This window comes from Cheilinus undulatus, linkage group 1 (genome assembly GCF_018320785.1).
Source record: "Cheilinus undulatus linkage group 1, ASM1832078v1, whole genome shotgun sequence".
Classification (NCBI taxonomy): Eukaryota; Metazoa; Chordata; class Actinopteri; order Labriformes; family Labridae; genus Cheilinus; species Cheilinus undulatus.
The window spans coordinates 15,085,606-15,106,980 of NC_054865.1; the positions used below are offsets into that span (position 1 = coordinate 15,085,606).

Below are 21,375 nucleotides of genomic sequence, written 5' to 3' on the forward strand. Positions count from 1 at the left end.
AAAATTCACTTTTTTTCACATGCCAAGAAGGAGAGAGAAGGAAACTCTGTGAGAGCTGTAGGACTTCTAATGACTATATGGCACCAGTGCATTACTGACTGAGGCTGGGCACACTCTAGAGCATTTATGAGGTCAGGGGCTGCAATCACAATCCCTGTTCCAGTTCAGCCCTAAGGTGCTCGATGGGATTGAAGTCAGGGCTCTATGTGGGCCAGTCAAGTTCTTCCACACCGAACCATGTCTTTATAGTCCTTGCTTTGTGCATGGGGATCCAGTCAAGCTGCTACGGAGCTGCGCCCCTACCAAAGGAGTAAACTTCTTAAAGAACAGCATAACGTGCACCATGGCGTCTGTAGATATGTCAGTACACGACTTTTGTCCTTTTTAAAAAGAAAACCACTCACTGCTGTTCTTTGTTCTTCTTTGAATGAAAGAAAGCCATCAAGTTTTGATAAATGTCTTCCGCTAATGTCTTCTGCCATAATTGCACTGGCAATCCCTCAGTCTGCCCAGATTATTACTGGCCTCTTGTTGCTGCTTGCTTTCATCATGACTCCGCTACACCCAAAAGTACTGCCCCCTTGACGCTGATTGGTCCTGTCACTTTCTAACCGAGCCCAAATGGTTCAGATGGGAGTTTTGCAAGATGGATTCGCCAGTGTGAAACATGGAAACAGGCATATCCATCTGCTTTGCAAGGTTAGGAAGCATAGCATTGTCCAGAATGTCTTGGTATGCTAAAATATAAAGACAGCCCTTCACTGAGTTAGCTGGTCAAACCCAAATATGGAAAAACAGACCCATACCATTATCCCTCTACTGAATTTCAAAGTTGGCACAAAGCAGTCAGATGGGTAACATTTGGCATCCACCAAACTAATCTGACTTCCAAGTAGAGAAGCGTGATTCGTCACTCCAGAGAACATGTTTCCACCTCTCCACCGTCTCCTTAACACCACTCAACACCATTGAATGGTGGAATGGAACCTTTGTGAGGCTTACATGCAGTTGCTCAACCATAGAAACCCATTCAATGAAGCTCCTGCTGCACAGTTGTTGTGCTTACATTAATTCCAGTGGAGGTTCAGAACCCTTCAGCTATGGAATCAGCAGAGTTGGCGACTTTAAGCACCATGTGCATTTGCAGTCGTTGACCCTGCTCTGTGATTTATAGGTCTTCCACTTCGTTACTGTTGTTCCTAAATGCTTCCACCATCTGAAACGTACTTTTGTCCATAGTGTAGCTAATTCCGGTGCCAGTAGAGTGAAAAACAGTGTTGATGTATAAAAAAATCCATAATTTGTTTATTTTATAAGTCATCGTGGCTGCTTATGAACTAAACTATAGAAATTTCAAAAAGCTGCGTCTTGGCGTCTAAATCCTTTCAATGGTAATGTTAGCCATAGCTAATTATTAATATAGATGAGTCATTAACCTTTAAGTTACCATCTTTGTTGGCAGATTAATGGTTATCTATGTTCCACTTTTCAAATGTGCCAACATCTGATTAAGAACTTAACTTAATTGATAATGCTTTGATTTATTGCAGCCCATGAAAAATATGAGACAGGCCTTTAATTATCTTCAAATTAAACCAGTGCACAGCAAAGATGGCAAATATAATAAACTGTAATTTTCCAGCCAGAACAAATATTGAGCTGTTTACAAATCAGGATATTAATGATCTTATTAAATTACAAATTACTTAAATGGTGTTTTTTCATAAGACAGCCCATTTCTGCCAACCTGCTGCACTGAGGAGAGGGAGACCCTGGATAATATGGTCACTAATGAGTGCTGTGCTTATTTATAGAGCTGTGTAAACGTGTTATATTTTAACACTAAATACATAAGGATCTCTAATTAAAACCTGCCATTATTGAATAAAACATGCATCAACACCAGGCTTTTAAAAGGGACTGGGCCTTCAACTTGGATGGACTTTTATTTAAAATTTTCTCTTCTACAATTACAATTCTTCACATTAACCATGACTAAACGCTACTATAAGAGCCACCATTTTTATATAATTCCCTCTGAAAGTGCCAGATAAATTTGCAGCTCCTGTGATAATTCTAGCCTTGTTTGGCTGTAATCTCTGCACCCTTTACATGCATGCACATCCACACACACAGGTCATACATAGGAGGAGATTTGTCATTCCTCACAGTGATGAATTACCTGCACTGGAGGTCTCACTGCAGCTAATGAGTCCCTTCCTGCTCGGCTGTTACTTGCATGTTGACCTGAATTACACCTCAGTCAGGGCTGATGGATTACAGCTCTGCCTCAGTGAGCCCGAGTAGCAACCCACATCAGGGTCTAAACAGAACCAAAGCAGGCTGAAAATGAGGCGTTTGAGTCCGACTGTTTAAAATGATAAAAGATAATCACCTTAACATGAAAACCTGGTGTCACAGCTACCAGAGTTGTTTAAATTTACTACTTAATGAAGGGACGCTGTTGCACAGAAAGCTGTTGCTTCACCTGCCTCCTGCTCCATGTTTCTTTTACGTCATTTATGCCACCCCAATCAAAAACAACCTATAATTAGAGGTTATGGGATGAAAACCAAGCTTTTCTCACACAGCACCTGTTAACACGTTGTAAATTTACCACTCTTGTTTCCAGGAGCATAGCAGAGTCTTACTGTCCTTCAGGTTTTTCTAATGATTCTGTTCATCTATGGTGGTTGGTGCTTTATTCTCTCTGGCCTGTCATAGTGTACAGCCTGTTGTTTTCTTTCCTAGATCACAAGATAAATGATCCTGTTAGCACAAGAAAACATGTTATATAGAGATAACGGGGTAAATTAATCAGTTTTTATTCAAACAAGTAATAAGAAATAACTGAAATTGACTTCCCTGGGAAAGTCAGCGTTGTTTTCACAAGTTAATGAATCAGAATCTTGTGGGGAAACAATAAAATGAATGATTATTACTGGACAAAGATGGAAGAAAAGGCCTGAATTACTTGTAGTGCCAGTCTGTCAAGTCAAATCTACTTTTAGGTGTCTTGAAATGAAATGTACTAATTAAAAGATACATGCTGTTTTACAATCACACTGATTATTCAGTGCAGTCTGCTTTATATAAACCTCTAAAGGAATGTTTTTTATACTTAAATGGCATATAAAGACAACAAGGTGCAGACAGCAACATTCATAAGAGCTAATATAATGAACTAAATATAACAGATATCACAGTTCATTGGGACTTGAATAGAACATGACCATCATCTCTATTATTAGTTAAAGTCTGAAACGCTTTGGCTAAAAGTAAAATATCTGCAGAGATAAAGGCGTGTTGTCTCATTTCTCGTTATCTTGAATCTTTTAATATTCTTGAGTGATGGGCAGAGTGGGAGGGGAAGAGAGGAGAGGGGGAGGGGGAGGCCCATGGACTGTAATCCTCCCTCAGAGAGGAGGCTTTAAGTCGAGCCTGGTTGTCCGTGGCTGAGGAGATAAACAATGCCTCTCTCTTTCTCTCACGTTCCTCTTGTTGCTCAATCCCTCAGTCTGCCCGGATTATTACTGCTGGAGGCCATTTAGTGGCCGTGTGAAGCAATTTGTGGTCCCACTCACTGAGGTGGCAGATTCTACCTTACAGGTGGCTGAAAACACATCTTAATCCCAGCTCTTGATCCTTTCTCCTTAGCTCTTCCATTTGTCCCTTTGGACAAACAACAGCTGAGTGGTTGTGTCTGCTCTCTTCATGTAGAGATACTGTTGTCCTCACAGTGGGCGACTCCACGTGTCATTCACTTCTCTCTCTCTAGTCTCTGACTCTAGCTACTGTCATATCTGAGTAAAGAATAAAAGCATCTTATAAAAAGAGAAAGATTTATCTCTTATCCTGAAGATTAGAAAATAAGAGAATTAAGTCAGATAAGGAGACAAGCAGCAAAAGTAATATTCTTAAGTTGTACAGTAAACTGCTGTGAGCTTCTGTGTATTGTTTAATAATCTGACAGAACAATTTTTCACCAGTCTTTAGTCTGATGTCGACATTTTAGCCATCTGCTTTGTAGCCTTTTCTGTAGCTACAGACAGCTCAACTTTTAGGAATAAAATGCTGCTTTTTCTCAATGTTTTGCACATTTTTTGGCTGCAGAGGTCTGGTCATTTAAACCTTAAATTCTGGGTAAAATTGACCAAAAACGCCTATCCAGTTTTTATCCAAAATAACACTGTTTCTTCCCAAACTGTCAGACATACTGTTGTTCCTGGAGTGATACAACAAAAAACTTTTTGTATTTTTGTAGCTGGGAGGTATAAGCTGGAAAACTCAGCAGGACTAAAGCATAAAGCCTTAGCTAGTTCAGGTTTAAAGTTGATAATAATGAATCAGAAGATGTTGATTTTACACCTGTTTTATTAGAAAAAGTCCAACTGTTCTCCAGTTGGAGACTCTTCAAAGAACCCATGGTAAACAAAAGGCTTATGCTTATAACTATGGCTGTTACTCCTGAATTCTTCAACATACAGACATCTGGATCTCTATGGAAAGGTGATGCTTAGAGGAATCCATGGTCCAGAATTACTATCAGTCTTAATGGCACAGAAATAGTACATTAAAATGCATTTTTGTCACTTTTTGTATAACTAATGAGCTTGGAAAAAATACCCCTGTTATTGTGAAGTCATAGAAATATAATTTTTATGTTTACATATACTCATTTTACTATTTTCATGTTAACTGCAGTATGCCAGACCTTATATGGTTGGGGCTGATGACATCACAAGAGAGGGGTGGGCACTTCCTTCAACCCAGGCCCTTATTGGCTGTTGTAGGCTCTAAACAGAGTACGGAGGGTCCCAACTGGTCAGATGTGGTGTCACTGTAAAGGTCAGAGGTTGGCAGTCATTTTTCTTTATGGCAATGCTTCTGACTGCCTGGAAAAGAGACATTTATAACTAATACATTTATAAAAATACAGTGGGCTACTGAGAACAACAACAACAGCAAATTTGAAATTATACCAACCAGTCCATGGATCTTTATGGATGTGAACTGATTCTTGAATAATAATTGACTGGAATTAGACTATGTGGACTCTTTCTGATGCATCAGGGCTGTTTTGTTGGAATATTATAATCAGGAGAGTACAGGAGAGCCTTTAATGGAAAATGCCTGATGGATGTATTAATTGTGGCTGCTGTGGTGGTTTTATCCATGACCAGAATCCTGAGAATCAGAAATTTTCAGTAGTGTATATCGTGCTATACTTATTAGTAGTCATTTTGTTAAGAAGTGAATAGTTTGAAAAACAAATTTACATTTGTAAGAGGTTAGAGCAAGGTTCCACAAACTAGTTTTGCCCTTGTTTGACAAACCCTACCAATGTATGCTTTATTTTATGGCTGTCAACACAAAATTTAAGCGCAATCAATCTATGGATTTCTGTAGGTAATCGTGATCAACTTCCCCCTTCCCCATTTTTGATAAACTTCATAAAAACTAAGGGTGATCGACTTCCTGACTGAACACAGGCCTGCTTTTATTTAGCAATAAAATGAAGAACTTTGGATCAAAGGTTGTGACATGGGCTGAACCACAGAAAAGAAACTTGTTGTGGATTGAAAAAGAGATAAGGGTAAGGTTCTGATGTCCTAAAATATAGAGGACTTTTGACGTGTCCACTGAGCTGAGTGTGAGTTTCTTTAAAGTGAAATGAGACTTTAAGGAGCAGAGGGGGACTAATTTTTCAACATTGTGTCTGTAGGGACTCACACAGGCTTTACTAAAGTTTGCTGAAAGGGACAACAAAGCATGTGATGAATCGCAAATTAAGAAGACTGATGCACTTATTGGCCCTGATTTATCACCCTGCATTCACCCTGGCAACTCTAGTTTATTATTTTTTTAATTAAAGGCTTTTTATTGGACCTCCAGGGTCAGTTTTCTCTTTTAGTCCCATCTTGTTTCCCCAGCAAGTTATCTTGGAGATGGACTGCTGAAGCCTGGCGCTAATGAAGAAAATCTTTCTATTGTCTCTCTTGCACTCTTGTGGCAACGCTGCATTACTCTGCCTGTACACTCATCATCCCTGAGTGGCCGTCTCTCTTCCCCCACATGGCAGCAGGGCTAACTGTTAGAGACGGAGGGTGTGTGAGCCTCTGAGTGACACATAAACAAGCTGAAGAAAGCACTGTCCTGTCAGAATGAACTCAGAGGTCTGAGTCCCAGCTGGACTAGACCTTGCTGTGTGGAGACTGAATGTTCTCCCTGTGAGGTTGTGGGTTCTCTCCAGGTACTCCAGCTTCCTCCCACAGTCCAAAACATGCCCATTAGGTTAATTAGAGACTCTAAATTACCTGTAGGTGTAGATGTGAGCCTGACTGCTTGTTCAGCCCTGTGATTGACTTGTGAACAGTACAGGCCTCTCACCCAGTGACAGCTGGGATTGGCTTCAGCCCCCGCAACCCTGAACGGGACAAACAGTGCAGATGATGGATGGGTGAATGCATGATTTCACACTATATTTGCATCAGGTATATCACATTTTTGCATATTATTATTCAGTATGTCACATGTTACACCTTTAACCAATCAAAAATCAAGTTAACCCTTAAGAGAACCCAGGGACATTTTGTGCCATTCAGTGTGTTTTTATTTTGAAGCAAATTTGGCTGTGTTAAATGAATATAGTTCAAATTTGTCAGAGGATATTCATTTTTACGTATTTTTTTAGAATTGTTGTCTCAGTTCCTTAAATTAGCCTAAGATGACTAAGCTACACAAAAACCGACACATTTGTCCCTAACGACAAAAATGTCCCAATGAAAACCATTGAAAATTAAATTTTTGGACAACAAGTTCAAATCTGACACTGCAAAATCAATGCTGCTGCCAATCATTGACCAATCTCAGTTCCAGATAATGATAATAATCTAATACTCCTTGAAATGTATTTTATATATTTTCTTTTTTTCGATAGAAACAGTGGAGTTGTATAAACACACTGGCCTTTAAAGGTTTAAAGTCCACAAAAAATGATTTATATTTGATGTGTATGTTTCAGGCTGAAGTAGTTTTAAAAGATTGACTCATTTAAAGTGGAAAAAAATATCAATATATTATTTTCACAGCAATTTTGGGAAGCAGACATTTTTTGTCCTTAGGGACAAATGCAAAAGGATATTAAAGGAACTCTAATGGGTTAACATAAAAGAAATCTCAATGAGTATGAAGACCTCTATTTCAAGACCATCTAAGCCCCCAAAAAGGCTGCTGCAAAATCATAAGGATTTAGAAATAAAACACAGTAAGAATGTTTAAAGAAACAATGTGCAGGTTTTAATATAAGAACCACACATCAACATTTAAAGGGATACTTCAACATTTTGGCAAATTCGCCCATTGCCATAATTCCTATAGTCTTAGTAATAGGTTCGTTACCTTCACTTGTTGGTGCAAGCTGTTTTTAGATTGCCGCTGCCGAGTTCGGACCTGCTGTGCCAACTCAATGTAAGCAGACGGTATTCTGGCTTTCCCTCATCAAACTCATCAAATGCACAATCCAACAACTCCAAAACGCTCTTGTGGACAAGTTGTGACCTGCACATTCACCACGCTACGAAATATAAACGTATAATCATGTAACATTACGACACATGAAGCAAATACTCAGAACTATTTCTTGAGTAAACCACTGGGCGGAGTGACACAGTGCAGCAGCCATGCCTGGAGTGTAGTTCCGGCTTTGCATTTAGCTTTAAAACATCTCCGTCTCGTAATGTTCCATGATTATTTCATAGCGTGGTGAATGTGCAGGTCACAACTTGTCCACAAGAGCGTTTTGGAGTTGTTGGATTAGCATCCAAATTTTTGGTTAAAATGTTTTGAGTGAATCCAGCCCTCCTCTAACGGCCGACTCCCCTCAGAGGGTTGAGCACCTGAAGATCTCCTCTCCTTCAGTTCGTTGTTTGAGGACTCCTCCTCATGGACGTCTCATCAGAGCTGCAGAAATGTCTCAAACATCAGGCCCACTGGCCTTGTTGTGGCTCTTGAACCAGTGTTTTACGATCATGTGTGCCCTCTTCAGCACAATGTGACTAATCAAACCTGAGGAGTTTTTCCTGGCAGACGACATGCCTCTTCTCTCTGATGGAGATTACAGCTCTCCTGTCCTATAACCATTAACCAGGCAGAGGAAGAGAGAGGAGCTGACCTTGAGTCTGAGCTTTTTATAGCTCTGTGTCCATCTGAGTCTGGGGGAGGTAGTGGATGCTGAATGATGCTTTTCATCACATTCATGAAACACTTATAAAGAGTGTATGACGCTTTGGACGGAGGTAGGACACAACAGCTGAGTCAAACATGAACTCTAAATTTCTAAATAGTTAGGACGTTGTTTAAAATGTAAACACATCAGAATGGGATGACTTGTAAAGCATCTAAACCTCATATTTGGTTTAAAATAACAGAGATGGCTTTTCAAATGTTACAAATGAGAAATTTCATTGTTTTTGAAAAATCAGACCCTCAATCTGAACTTGATGCCAATGATCTGTTTCAAAAAAGTTGGGACAACAAGAAGACCTTGAAAGTTGCAAAATGCTTAAAAAAAAAACCTCAGGTGAAATATTTCAAATTGAACAAAGTTACCTACGAGGTTAGTGACGTTACTTCTTTTTGCCTCAATATCTAAATGTTGTTTATGTAACATTGCTGTGGCAGCTTGAGAGGAAACAACTCATGATATTTTATTTATCTTATTTTGTAGGCATTTTGCTGATTGGCTCTCTGAAGGCAACAGACTCAAGAGTTGATGTCAACAGCATACCTTGCTATCAGTCTGTTTAGTCCTGGATTACAGATCGTGGAGCTGCCAGTGATTCAATATTAAGCTTTGTCTGTTTGGATGGAGTGGATATTTTTTAAGGTTTATTTATGCTTCCTTCATGCACAAAAATAGATTCATGCATTCTAAATGCAACTGCCCACAAATGTCTGTCGCATTGAGGTGGACGTTAACAAAAATAATCCAGCAGAGGTTGCTGTCTCACACAGAACTCCAAAGCTCCTTCAGCCCAGCTTTCCTGTTGTACTCTCTGTGTCCCGGTGAGCTAACATTTTATACAGTGCATTATTTACAAACTCCAAGTGAGCTTTCATGTTATTAACACTAAGGAGAGGCTTCTACTTCACCATAAGCCCGGATCAGTGGAGGGCTGCAGGGATGGTTGTCCTTCTGGAACTTTGTCCCATCTCCACACAGGATCTCTGAGGCTCAGTCAGAGTGACCATCAAGGTTCTTGGTCACCTCTCTTACTAAGACACTTCTCCCCTGTTTGCTCAGTTTGAGCTCGACCAGCTCTTGGAAGAGTCCTGGTTGTGCCAAACTTCTTCCTTTTGAGAGTTATGGAGGCCACTGTGCTCTTGGGAACTTTAAGTACAGCTGATTTTTTAGCCTTCCCCAGACTTGTGCCTGTCAACAATCCTGTCTCTGAGCTCTGCAGACAGTTCCCTCAACCTCATGGCTTGGCTTCTGCTCTTACATGCATTGTCACCTGCGAAGCCTTCTATAGAGAGGTGTGTGCTTTTCCAAATCATGTCCAGTCAGTTTAATTTATGACAGGACTCCAGTCAAGGTGAGTGTAGATTAATGAGAGAAAAATATCTTTTTCTGACTGTAGGATCAGATTACAAAATAAGAAAAACACAGAAATGAAGGGGGTCTTCATGCTTTCTGAATGCACTGTATGTGTTTGTAGTTTCTAACAAGTCCTACAATATTTGGCATTGTTTCTGCAGAAAGTCTGAGTAAATTTCTGCCATTTTTTTTTTCAAAGTGTTTGAAACTGTTGGCTCGACATTGCTGGCTCAAGATTGCAACATTTGGTCTGTACCTGTAAGCTTCAAGAAAAAGTGCAGGAACATGGATTGAAAGCATGCAGAGCATGGACAGAAACTTCTGTCAGTATCTTTATTTGTTTCAAACTGAGAGCATAAATGAGCCTTAATATGAGAATCTGACCTGAGCTACACAACAGTCCCTGATGTCTGCTGAACTAGGCTGACTGCTAGTCTAGTTCAGCAGCTATTGTTTTTACTGAGTATGATACTCTTTGTCTGTGGATGCTACTGCGAAACAGATGACCCCCATCATCATTTTAAGAATAACTTTTAAAGCATAGAATTGTCCCAACTTTTTTGAAACATAATGCTGGCATCAGGTTCAAAATTTCCAAGATCAATGACATTTCAGTTTTCATTCTGTTTTTGTTCACATACACAACGTCCTGGCTTTTTAGGAACTAGGACTGTAGAATCCAGGGTAGTGCTGGTTACTACCCAGCATCTCTCTAGCTTGTTGCCTGCTTTGCTTTCAGCATCAAGCCCGAAACGTTTTACCTCTTGCACTCTAGCGTAGAGCGCCAACCATCCAAATCAAACCATTTCACTCCTCTCATGCCTTTGTCCTCACCAGAACAACTTGATCGTGTGGAGGAGGGCATGAACAAGGTGAACGCAGACCTGAAGGAAGCCGAGAAAGATTTAAAAGATATAGGACAATGCTGTGGTCTGATTTGCCCATGTATTAAAAAGTAGGTACCGGCCAGGAGCCCCGAGCTCTTGCCTGTCCAGTGCTGGTGGTGGTAGTGGTGATGTCTGATGTCTCTCTTGTCACAGTCAATGTCTTTTTTTGTCTTCTCTCCTTTGTCTCCCCTCTCTACGCCCCCTCCACTCCTCCCTTCCACCTGCGACCTCTTCCTCCTCTCTTCTCTTCTCACGTGCTTTCGTTCTTGTGCTGGAAAAATGACAATGTGTTGGTAATCAGAGCAACTGGAGCGCATCGAGGAGGGGATGGACCAAATCAATAAGGACATGAAGGATGCAGAAAAGAATTTGAACAATCTAGGACAGTTCTGTGGTCTATGTTCATGTCCCTGTAACAAGTAGGTGCTGCCTGTATCGCCTGACTGCATGTGTTCAGTGCCTGCCTTCCTGCCTCTCTATCCATGCGCCTGCCTCTGGTGTGTAGAGCATGCTGAACTGTGGTGTGAGCGGAAAGGCCCATACGACAACACGCACTCTGAGCGGGCACCAGCACTGCATGCATGCGTGGGAGTGTTTGGTTCTTAACATGAAAGACTGTGTGCATGCATGAACACATCTGATGCACTTTATTAGCATGGCTGTTGTCCTCAGAAGCCCTTCATTAAACATTGGATGAGACACTCTCTTCCAGCAGGTAGCAGCATCACCGGGGATCTGGGCCCAGCACCCTCCATCCTCCTGAACCCCACCCTTCCATTCCCCTAACACCCTGCAGCATGACGCTTCATGCTGCGATCAAAGTCCAACCAAAGATCAAATCAACTAGTTGCCTTCTCCACTAAACGACTCATTTGAATGTATCAACTTTTCTGCTATCAAGTGAACTATTTATGTTGACATTTTACATGTTTTAAATGATTACATTAAAGTGATAGTTCACACTTAAGTGCGGTTGTATTAGGCACTCATAAGTAGTAAATATCACCCTCAGGAGATGCTGGTCATTGTGGACCCTTAAAGGAGAGACCGGCGAGAGAACCAGCCTGGAAACTAGGCTGTACATCACTACAGACTGGGTCAGATTTGCAACTGAATTAAGCTGACTTTATGGAAAAAAGAAGGTCTGTTAGGGTAACACAGTAAAGGACAGTAAAGTGCTGAAAAATGTTTAAATATAGCTGTCACTTATTGTATACCATTGACTTTTAAGCCTCTTCATCTTAAACTGAGCTAAATCACTTTAAACACCAACCCTATCTGCACTGATGTACATCCTGGCCACCGAGTACTCTGGCTGTTCTCTCCTTAAAGGTGCTGCTCTCGCCACCATCTCCTGTGGCTCACTTACTACTGACAAATACCTCATGCAAACCCACTTTATAAAAGATGAACTATCCCTTTAAGACCCACTTGCAGAATGCTCTTACAGTCAAATGCATGTAAACTGATGAAATGTGATGGGTTAGATTAGAAAAGTTATCATCATGCTTTTGGAAATGTGTTTTTTGTCTCTCTTGCAGCGGGTTTGATGAAACCACTGTCATGTCTGATCGTAAATATGTGGCTGGAGTCAGAGAACAAGTAGCTTAGCACAAGAGAAAACAAGGGTTAAACAGTTAGCATGGCTCTGTTAGAAGCTAATAAAGGTAATTATTTATGAAAGATTTGCCTGTCACTAGTGCCTACTATCTGCTACTTCTTGAGGGAGCAATTCATGGAGTATACTGATTTTCAAAAGTGCACAGGGTTGTAGAATCAAAACGTTAGCAGAGCTCTGCACTGAAAGGCCTTTTGACATAGAGATTTTTGGAAAGTATACCTGCTAAAACTTCTATGCCATTGAGCAAGTGATTTTTTTCCTTTGTGCATAATTTTTTAGATTAACAACATGGATTTCATTTTTACCAGAAAGTGCTCTGGTTCTTAATCACCTTCTTACCTACAGTGGAAAAGTCCACTCATTTAAATACATGCAACATGCACCGGAGCACATAGCCTGTCTGTTTTGCAGCACTGTTAGGGGTGCATTTAACTCGTTTGTTCACAAATTGAACCAAATATAAGTGTCTTCTGAGGTTGATCTTTGTCAGAGTCAGGCTATCTGTTTCCTCATGTATGCTTCCAACAACAAGCTAGGTGTTCTCTGATGATTGCTTCATATTCAGCTCAGAAAACATGAAAGGAAAATTAACTGTCTCATCAAACCCCCTGCAAGAAAGACAATATGTGTCACGGTACAAATGAGCAGACTACATTACAAGAAAGCCTCAAAGGTCGGATATGCAATTCTAATCCCTTGTAATCTGATCAAATTAATCTGTGCTTCTCCTCCATGTCAATGAGGAAGCAGCTAACAATCTAGCCCAATTTATGCAGATAAGAAGAAAACTGCAATTCAATGCACCTTCAAAACTTCCAAAGCACACTTACTGTTGTGTAATATTTGAGCTCTGAGTTCAAGTAAAGCAATGTTTCTCCAGAACTGCATCCTGCACCTTTATGTAGGCTAAGATGTTCTTTGTACTGTGATTAAACATGTGAAGTTGGTGCAACATGTAATCTCATCACAGATGAGCAAAACAATACATTTAACACCACAAAAACTTAAATCTTGTTCATCTGTAAGTGTATTCATCTAATATCAAGTCAAAATATAACTCATTATGCCTTCTACAAGCCAAATTCACTTGAGAATAAGAGACAAGATACGTATCTGAACTTTTCAGGTCAGTTTGGCTTTAAAAAGCTGTAATGACATACTTTGATTAGAAATTAGAGGGATACGATAGTAAAGATTTGAGTTTTTGCAGTGTCTAATATGACCTTCAAACTACTAGGATATCTCAAATGGCCCTTGCCTCTCCTCCCTTGGAAATATCCTACATATTGAAATATCATACAAGAGTGAGGCAAACTTGCTCCATAATTACAAGCAATATTCTTAATATTCAAGTTCTTTAATCCTTTGTTGGTCTTAAAAAAACATTGATATGAAGGTTTAGATCTTGAATGCTAGTTTTGCCAAACTCCTGTGTGATCTGATCTCTGGCCCTGAACAGCCAAACACTGGCCACTGAGTCATGTCTGGGCAAACTATACTCTGGGACCCAAACATCTACTGTAATCACTCTCAGAGCTATAGAAAATACAAGTGGCTGACAAATTCACATTAAAGCTTTTCTTAAGACAAGGAAAGGTGTTTTACAAACAGTTTGAATGATGAATGACTTGATACTAAAATAAGTCAATGCAAACCATTGTTACAACTGCAAATGTAATAACTACCCTCAAACATAATACAAATCAGCAGTTTTTCATGTAATAATCCCACAAATGTAATCCCTGTTGCCTACTGCAAACATAAAAATCAAAATTCCCTAAAATGTAAAACTTTTGACATTTGCAGGGTTTTATTATGTTTGTGGTAGTGTAAAAATCTCTTAAATCTTTTAAAATTTTAAATTTTCTCTCTCAATGTCATATAAACATTGAAAATTAAAATTTTTCAAAACTGATTTCAATCTTCTTCCTTTCTTGTTCTAAATTGTTGTGCTAAGAATCATGGCTGTACCCGTGTTTAAAGACTCTGGACAAGAAAAACTTCCTGTTTCATGGTGAACAAAAAAATCACCAAGACTTAATTTTTATTTATGACTTGAGCTGAAGCTAACTTAAACCCACTGGCAGTTGTAAAAAGGGGCCAACAAACAACTATGACCAGAACTTTGATTTTTAAGTTCACATGACATTTGAGGGAAGTTAATTCAGTTTTGAGAGACTGTGATTTTTATCTTCCCACAAATGTAAAATAATGGGCATTTCATAGGCATCTGCTGTTTTGTTTATGGGAAATTTATCATGTTTGTGGTATAACTAAATCAAAATCTGCAGATATGTACTGTGTTGTGGTTTGTTATGTTTGTGGGGAGTTATCACATTTGCAGGTGTTACAAACATCAACTTTACTTTTTGAGGGTTGTCCCATTATCAGAATTTAAGACTTTGACATGATTCTAGTAAAAATCAAACAATATCATTACCTTTTTTTTATATCGCAGCAACATTAATAGGAGTCCAAAGCAGCTAGTTTTGGGTGGCTGCTTGTTTTTAGTTACCAAAAAGCAGTCAAACTCCTGCATGCTGTCTAAATTGCATACAGATAGCAATACAGTATCAACGTGTTTGTGCGATTTAGACAGTGCTTTTTCTATTACCTCACAATTAAATAAATAACAGATTTTTCTAAGTGTCCGTTCTTTTTTAGACCATAGACATGAGGTTCCAAAAAGTGTTAAATTATTCAGAACACTGGCAACTGAACCATTGTATTTAAATTAACGTGTAAGTGAAAATTTCCTTTTTTGGATGTCATCTTAAGATACCGCTTTAAATGAACCAAAGAACATTTAACACTGTGTGTGTTACTTTTTTTTTTTAACTAGAATGCTAACTTTTCCTTTTTTGCCATTTGAAATCATTCTTAGACTTTTTAACAGTTGACAAGTCTTTGTTTTTTTTTCCCTAAAGCAGGCCTGAAAAGGAGCTCGATATGAGCGCATGCCACTAATCTGCTTTATTTGCACCACAGCCGTCAGTCTGTAGGAGCTGTTGTCCCTTTTTAAAGATAGTATACTTCCCCATTTTGTTTTGAACTTTTTTTTTATTTTGTATGAAGGTTTGAAGGAGCTTTTTGTCTCCATTCTGGTCCTGCTTTCAGACTGTTTTGGATTCAGATCTTGTCTATTCTATAGCTCTCTGGTCCTCCCTCTCATACAACACGTGTTACGTAATCCTGTGGTTATGTCATGTGCTTCATCTGATGTAGACTCTTTATATGGCAGCCCTGGGTCAAATAGCATGAGAGAAATAATTCTCACTTGTTGTTATAAACTGTCTGGAGCAGCTGATCGGCGCGGTTCACCACATTTAGACAACATTGTTGTACGTAACTGGGGGGGGGGGGGGGGACAATGAAAAGCACAAATGTGTTAAAAGCCTGTGTCCAAAGTGGTGAGCTCCTCTGGTCAGCTTCTCTAAACATAATAAAAGCACAATCTGCCTATTTGACTGTATTATCCTGTGTTCTTACACATCCACATGAAATGAAGGGCTGTCTTGCATGCAAAGTCATCACTGTTTGCTTGTTAAAATGGTGGGGGGTTGTTTTGTTTTTACATGGATCTAACCTCTTTGGTTTTCTTTTAATAGATACAGCATGTGTCTGATCCCGCTCCTTTTACGTGTTTCTCCCTCCCTGTGTCATGTTTACATGTTTCTGCCCTGCATGTCCTCTCAGTCTGCATGTTTACATGTTTGTGTCTCTGTGTCCACAGTCTCATTGTTATGTTCTGTGTTTGTGTTCTTCTGTATGTGCTTGTGAAAAAAAGTTGAAGGAAGCACAAAGCACATACTGCATGAGTTGGTTGTGCTCAGGTTCAATTGATCTGCATGTTAGATCAATTATGAAGCAGCAGATTGCAAATGCATGTATGTATTTCTAAACATACGTGGCTGGCATGTTGATTTATGTAATTGGCTTGACTATGGCGGCCCTAAGAGTCAACTGGAAAAACATTTTTGTTGATGCAAATTTTTTTAATTATGATATACAGACAAAAACATTAGTTGATAAAACAATAATTCATGAAAAAAGCCAGTTCATAAAGTGTTTTTGTGTTTCATTAATTGTTTTATATTTCACAAGAAATTATGTAACATTAAATGTTTCTGCAATAGCAAACAGGTTTTTTGAGTGTGTGTCCAACAAAATGCCTCTCGGTTCAGGAACTATTTTTGTATTTAGTAAAACTTTTTTGTTTTGTTTTTTTTTACTTTCAAAAAAATTAGCTACAATATTTTTGTTTATGTTTTTTCTGCTTTTTTTCCTTTGTGATTTTATTTTTAATTCTGTATGCTTTATATTACTGTTACATTATTACATTATACTGTTGCATTTCACACATTTTTTAATGTAATTCTTTCACATTTTTTGATGGAATTTTTTTTTCTGTTTCTATTTTTCCTCTTTTTTTTGCATTTTCAAGACATTTTTTTGTCAAGAAGGGTTTTTTGTACTTTCAAAAAAGTGTGTTGCCTATGAAAGATGATTTTAATTCTGTTTCTTTTTCCTTTTTTTCTTGTGTGCACTTTCGTCTTTTATTACACATTTTTTTTTACATCATCAATATTCCTTCACATTTTGTTAATTAGATCATTTTAATGAAATATGTAAGAAATATATAGATTTAATTTATTATTTTTGCAATTTTTTTCTTTCAGAAATGTAATTTTTTTTCTACCTCCAAAAAATTATTTTGCTTATTGAAATTTTTGTGCCTTTTTTGCACTCAGAATCACTTTTTATTGAGGCATATTTTTTAGACTTCAACAAATGCATTTGCAGTTCACCAATTTATTTGATTTTCATTGATTTTTTTTCTTCTTTTTGTTTTATCAATCAGGAGATTTTTTTTCTGTGCTGTGAAACATATGTGTTTATTTTTTCTTTCTTTTTTCATTTTCTTTTTTAAAGATTTGGTTTTTTTTTTGGATTTCTTCACCAGTGAAATGCTTTTGCAGTTGACCTTCAGGGCCTCCATACTCGTTCCTAACATTATTTTATGCGCTGTATTTCAAACATGCTTTACTGTACATGTTTAAATTTTGAATAGACTTGCAAACTCACATTCATGCTCCAGAGCACACACAAATGAACAAACATGCCATACACCTCATCTCATAAATGCCACAAACACACAAACAAATAAAAACACCCACAAACCCTCACTGCAGTAGTGGCCCTGGCTCTGACTGTGTTGTATGTGTGTAGGATTAAGGGCGGGGGCCAGGCCTGGGGAGGGAACCAGGATGGAGTGGTGAACAGCCAGCCCGGTGCTCGAGTGGTGGATGAGCGTGAACAGATGGCCATCAGTGGGGGCTTTATCCGCAGGTATGTGTTTGTGTGGAGGTGGTGAGCTTTCTTCTGTGTCTGAATAAGTGCTTGTGTTTGCCCGTGTGTGTGTGATACTCTTCAGTCTATAATTATAGGAAATTATATAGGACCTCGGTAGCCCTTTTGACATTACACCACATTAATGGAGGTGGGTTGCTGACCCTTTGATTCCACACTCTGTGTTGCTAAGTTTAGAGGCTTACAGACTTATAGGAGAACAGGACACATTCTGCATCATCTATAGACAGTTTTCATAAAGCAACAATAAAACTATATATTTAAAAACAGATGCTTGCTGGAAATTAAATATTCCACTTACTTCCAACCTTCTAAATGCTTTTAATTTCCCTGATAAAACAGTGTAGAGTCAGAAGTCTTTTCATTGAAATATTTCTACTCTTAACTGTCATCTGAAGGTATTTTATAACCAAAGCTTCACAGCTAATAGGGGTCCAGCAAAAATAACTTTTTAAGGATAGCAGAGCATTAAAGGCCTGTGATGCAGCTTTCAGAGCAGATTTTCAGACCAAAACAAATGCTCTCCCCCCTCTGCTCCTGTCTCCACACCTCCCATACTATTTCCGTGTTTCTGGGGTCAACGTTTCTGTGAGGAGGAGTAACAGACGAGTGCTTAAAAAGCATGTCAAAACAGGATTTTGCAATCAATTTCATGTAACAGTATGCATCTCCAAGCTGATTCAGTTGTTTGTTTAATAGGTGGTGCAGAGTTCATTGGTTCTTCTTCAACACTGTCATTATGCACATACACAGAGCATCCCTGAGCAGGCAGGGCAGTCTCCTCCACATGCAAGCTGGGAGTTGGTCCCCATTTTGTAGCTACAACTGCCTACACTCGCCTTGGAAAGCTTTCCATAAGATTTTGGAGTGTTTTTGTGGGCATTTTGCAGCATTAATTTTGGCAGCTATTTTTAATTTTAGTCTTAGTTTTAGCCTTAAAATGAAATGCATTTTAGTTTTTGTCACATTTTAGTCATTTCTATCCTTTTTAGTTTAAGCCTAGTGTTAGACTAAAAAAAGTCCTCACATTTTTGTCTTCAGTTTTAGTCCAAGCATTTATTTTCTTGGCTAAATCTGGTACCAAATCATGTTAGTGTGTTCTATGCTCCCTGACAATCCTGGGGTCCCTACTCTTTGCAGCTGAGAGGCAGAATAGCTACAAACCTGGACTTTTTATCTCATATGAGCCCCTACAGCTGCTCTTCTGCGTGTCAGTGTACTATCTAAATCCCCGTGGAATTATTTTACGCGCCCTGAACTGAGCTTTTTGTCTGCGTTTGGATGCCTTTCAGTGCTGCACCAAACAAGCTCTCATGTCACCGGACAGTCTGTGTTCAGAGCAGGATTAAATGTTCAGATAAAAGATGTTTTTAACGGTGACGAGAGCTATTTTAACCCTCTGATGAGAGCTGGAAGTGAATGCGCCTCAGGATTAATAAATGATGTTCCGTACAAAAGTCAGCGATCAAGATCCCAATTTCACTGCTTGGTGACATGAAATAGAATTAGAGGTAAGTTAATTCAGTGGATGATACTTTGGTATTATGTTTTGTTTTTTTTTGTTTTTTTTAATGAGAGAGGTTAAATCAGCCGTGAGATTAACCGGCACACTCTTGTCCGCGTATTTGGCACTCTCCTTTACGCACGGAGGATGAAAGGTGTTTGTTATCCTGTGAGCTGCTGTTTGTCACTAAAACAAGGGAAGAAGTTTTATTTCACAAATTAAAAAACCTCTTACAGTCAGTAAAGCCTGACTTTGTTTGAAACTGGTCAGAAATGTGGACTGGACTGGGATCCATTAGAAAGAGGCCGTGGAGCTGTGCGAAGTTAAATTCTTCAGCTCTTATAAAATGTTTGTAGCTTGATGAAATACAGTGAGACAAAATACATATTCCTCTCTCTCTTGAAAAATCCTGCTGTCTCTGCAGCTGCTACCTCTGCTCTGGGGCGGGTCCTTTTGTTGTTACTTGACGCTACGTCACATTCCCGCGCTTGTGCTCCTTCATATGCATCCGTGCCGTGCTTAGGCCCACCTCGTCCATCCGTACCGGGGCTGCGAAGCGTGCCGCGCCGAAGCATGGAACGATTGCACTCACACCGGACAAACGTACGGGACTTCAGGCTGAAACGGGCCTAGGCACGGTACGGATGGCCTAGTGTGAGTGCGCCCTTAGTCTAGTTTTATTCATTTTGACGAAAACTTAACTTACTTTTTGTCCTTTTTTATCAGTCAAAATCAATCAAAGTTTATTTAGATAGCACATTTAAAAACAGCAGCAGCTGACCGAAGTGCTGTACGTTAAGGGAAAGAAATACAGATCAATATGCCCCCCCCCCCCAAAAAAAAAAAAAAGAAAAAAAAAATCTCCATTCCTGTTCATCCCAAAGGTGTTTAATGAGGTCGAAGTCAGGGCTCTGTGGGCCAGTCAAGTTCTTCCACACCAGACTCATCAAACCATGTCTTCTTTATAGTCCTTGCTTTGTGCCCTGGGACACAGTCAATAGAAAAGTGCTTTCCCCAAACTGCTGCAACTAAGTTGGAAGCATAGCATTGTCCAAAATATCTTGGTATGCTGAAGTATTAAGATTGGCCTTCACTGGAGACAAGGAGCCTCCATACCATTATCCCTACCCCTCCAAACTTCACAGTTGGCACAATGCCGTCAGGTAGGTTAGTTCTCACAGCATCCACCAAACCCAGACTCACCAATCTGACTGCCAAACAGAGAAGCGTGATTCGTCACTCCACAGACCATGTTTCGACTGCTCCACAGTCCAGTGTCGGTGTGACTTACAACACTCCGTCTGACACCTGGCATTGGACTTGGTAATGTGAGGCTTGCATGCAGCTGCCTGGTCATGGAAACCCATTCCATAAAGCTCCCATCGCCAGTGGAATTTTCAGAACTCTTTAGCTGTGGAAGCAGTCGTTCACCCAGCTCTATGATTTTACACGGTCTTCCATTTCATGGTTGAGTTGCTGTTGTTCCTGAATGCTTCCACTTTCTAATTATCACTTACAATTGACCTTGGAACATCCAGCAGGGATGGACTTTCATGAATTGTCTTATTGCAAAGTTGGCATCCATGACGGTTGTTGCTGGGCTCTTCAGATCGACCATTTGTATCACTTGAATACATAATTAACAGGTGTGGCCAAATACATTTGTCCATATAGTGTATCTTTAGGCATCTTACAATTCCAGATTGTTTTATTTTGTTCTACTAAGGTGGGAGGGCACCCTCTGAAACAACAATTCTCAAGTGGTGTGTCAAAGCATACTGGTGTACCTGTAAGCAAGTCTATGTGTGCCAATGAAATGTATTCAACCATATATGATCACTACAAACTATGCCACAACTTAAGGTATTGTAAAATGGGCTAAAGAGGCTATTTTTCATGGATGTGTCGTGCTTTGAGAGTCTGGCATAATCTTAGGAGTGCCTTGGACAAAAACATTTGAAAACCACTGCTCTAAACACTCCAAGCAGGGCTTTTTAATAAGTAACCCAAGTATGAACATTGTCTTCCTCTTGCTGAGGTTTTTCACCACCTCAGAAAGCAGGACTTTCAGGAGCTGTTTTACAATGCTCACTTTTCTGAAGGCTTTCAGGACTACCTATCCCAGAAATCGTCCGGAATTGCTACATATGTCTTATGCTACACAAGCCGCAGTCCAGCATTGCATGCTTTTTGCTTTTTTCATATCAGTGCTGTAACTGGACATGTTCACAGTATTAATGAGCATACTGGCAGACACAAAGGAGAATTAATCATTGTAGTACTGTGCACAAAGATCACACCAGTTGAGAGACTTTAAATGTCACCAGCCCCACCCTCTCCCTTATGGTGAACCTAGTGGAGGTATTCTTCTGAGCTCTAAAGTCATCTCAACCTG

At 39.4% G+C, this 21,375-nt stretch overlaps 1 protein-coding gene across 1 annotated transcript in view; it reads left to right on the plus strand.

Annotated features, from left to right (window-relative positions):
• Window positions 1–21,375, plus strand: part of LOC121510594 (synaptosomal-associated protein 25-A-like) — an 84,902-nt gene that overhangs the window by 59,857 nt on the left and 3,670 nt on the right. The window contains exons 5-6 of the mRNA XM_041788688.1: window positions 10,787–10,904; window positions 17,336–17,455. Of these exons, the coding sequence (XP_041644622.1) occupies window positions 10,787–10,904; window positions 17,336–17,455 (238 nt within the window). The remainder of the gene's footprint in view (window positions 1–10,786; window positions 10,905–17,335; window positions 17,456–21,375) is intronic.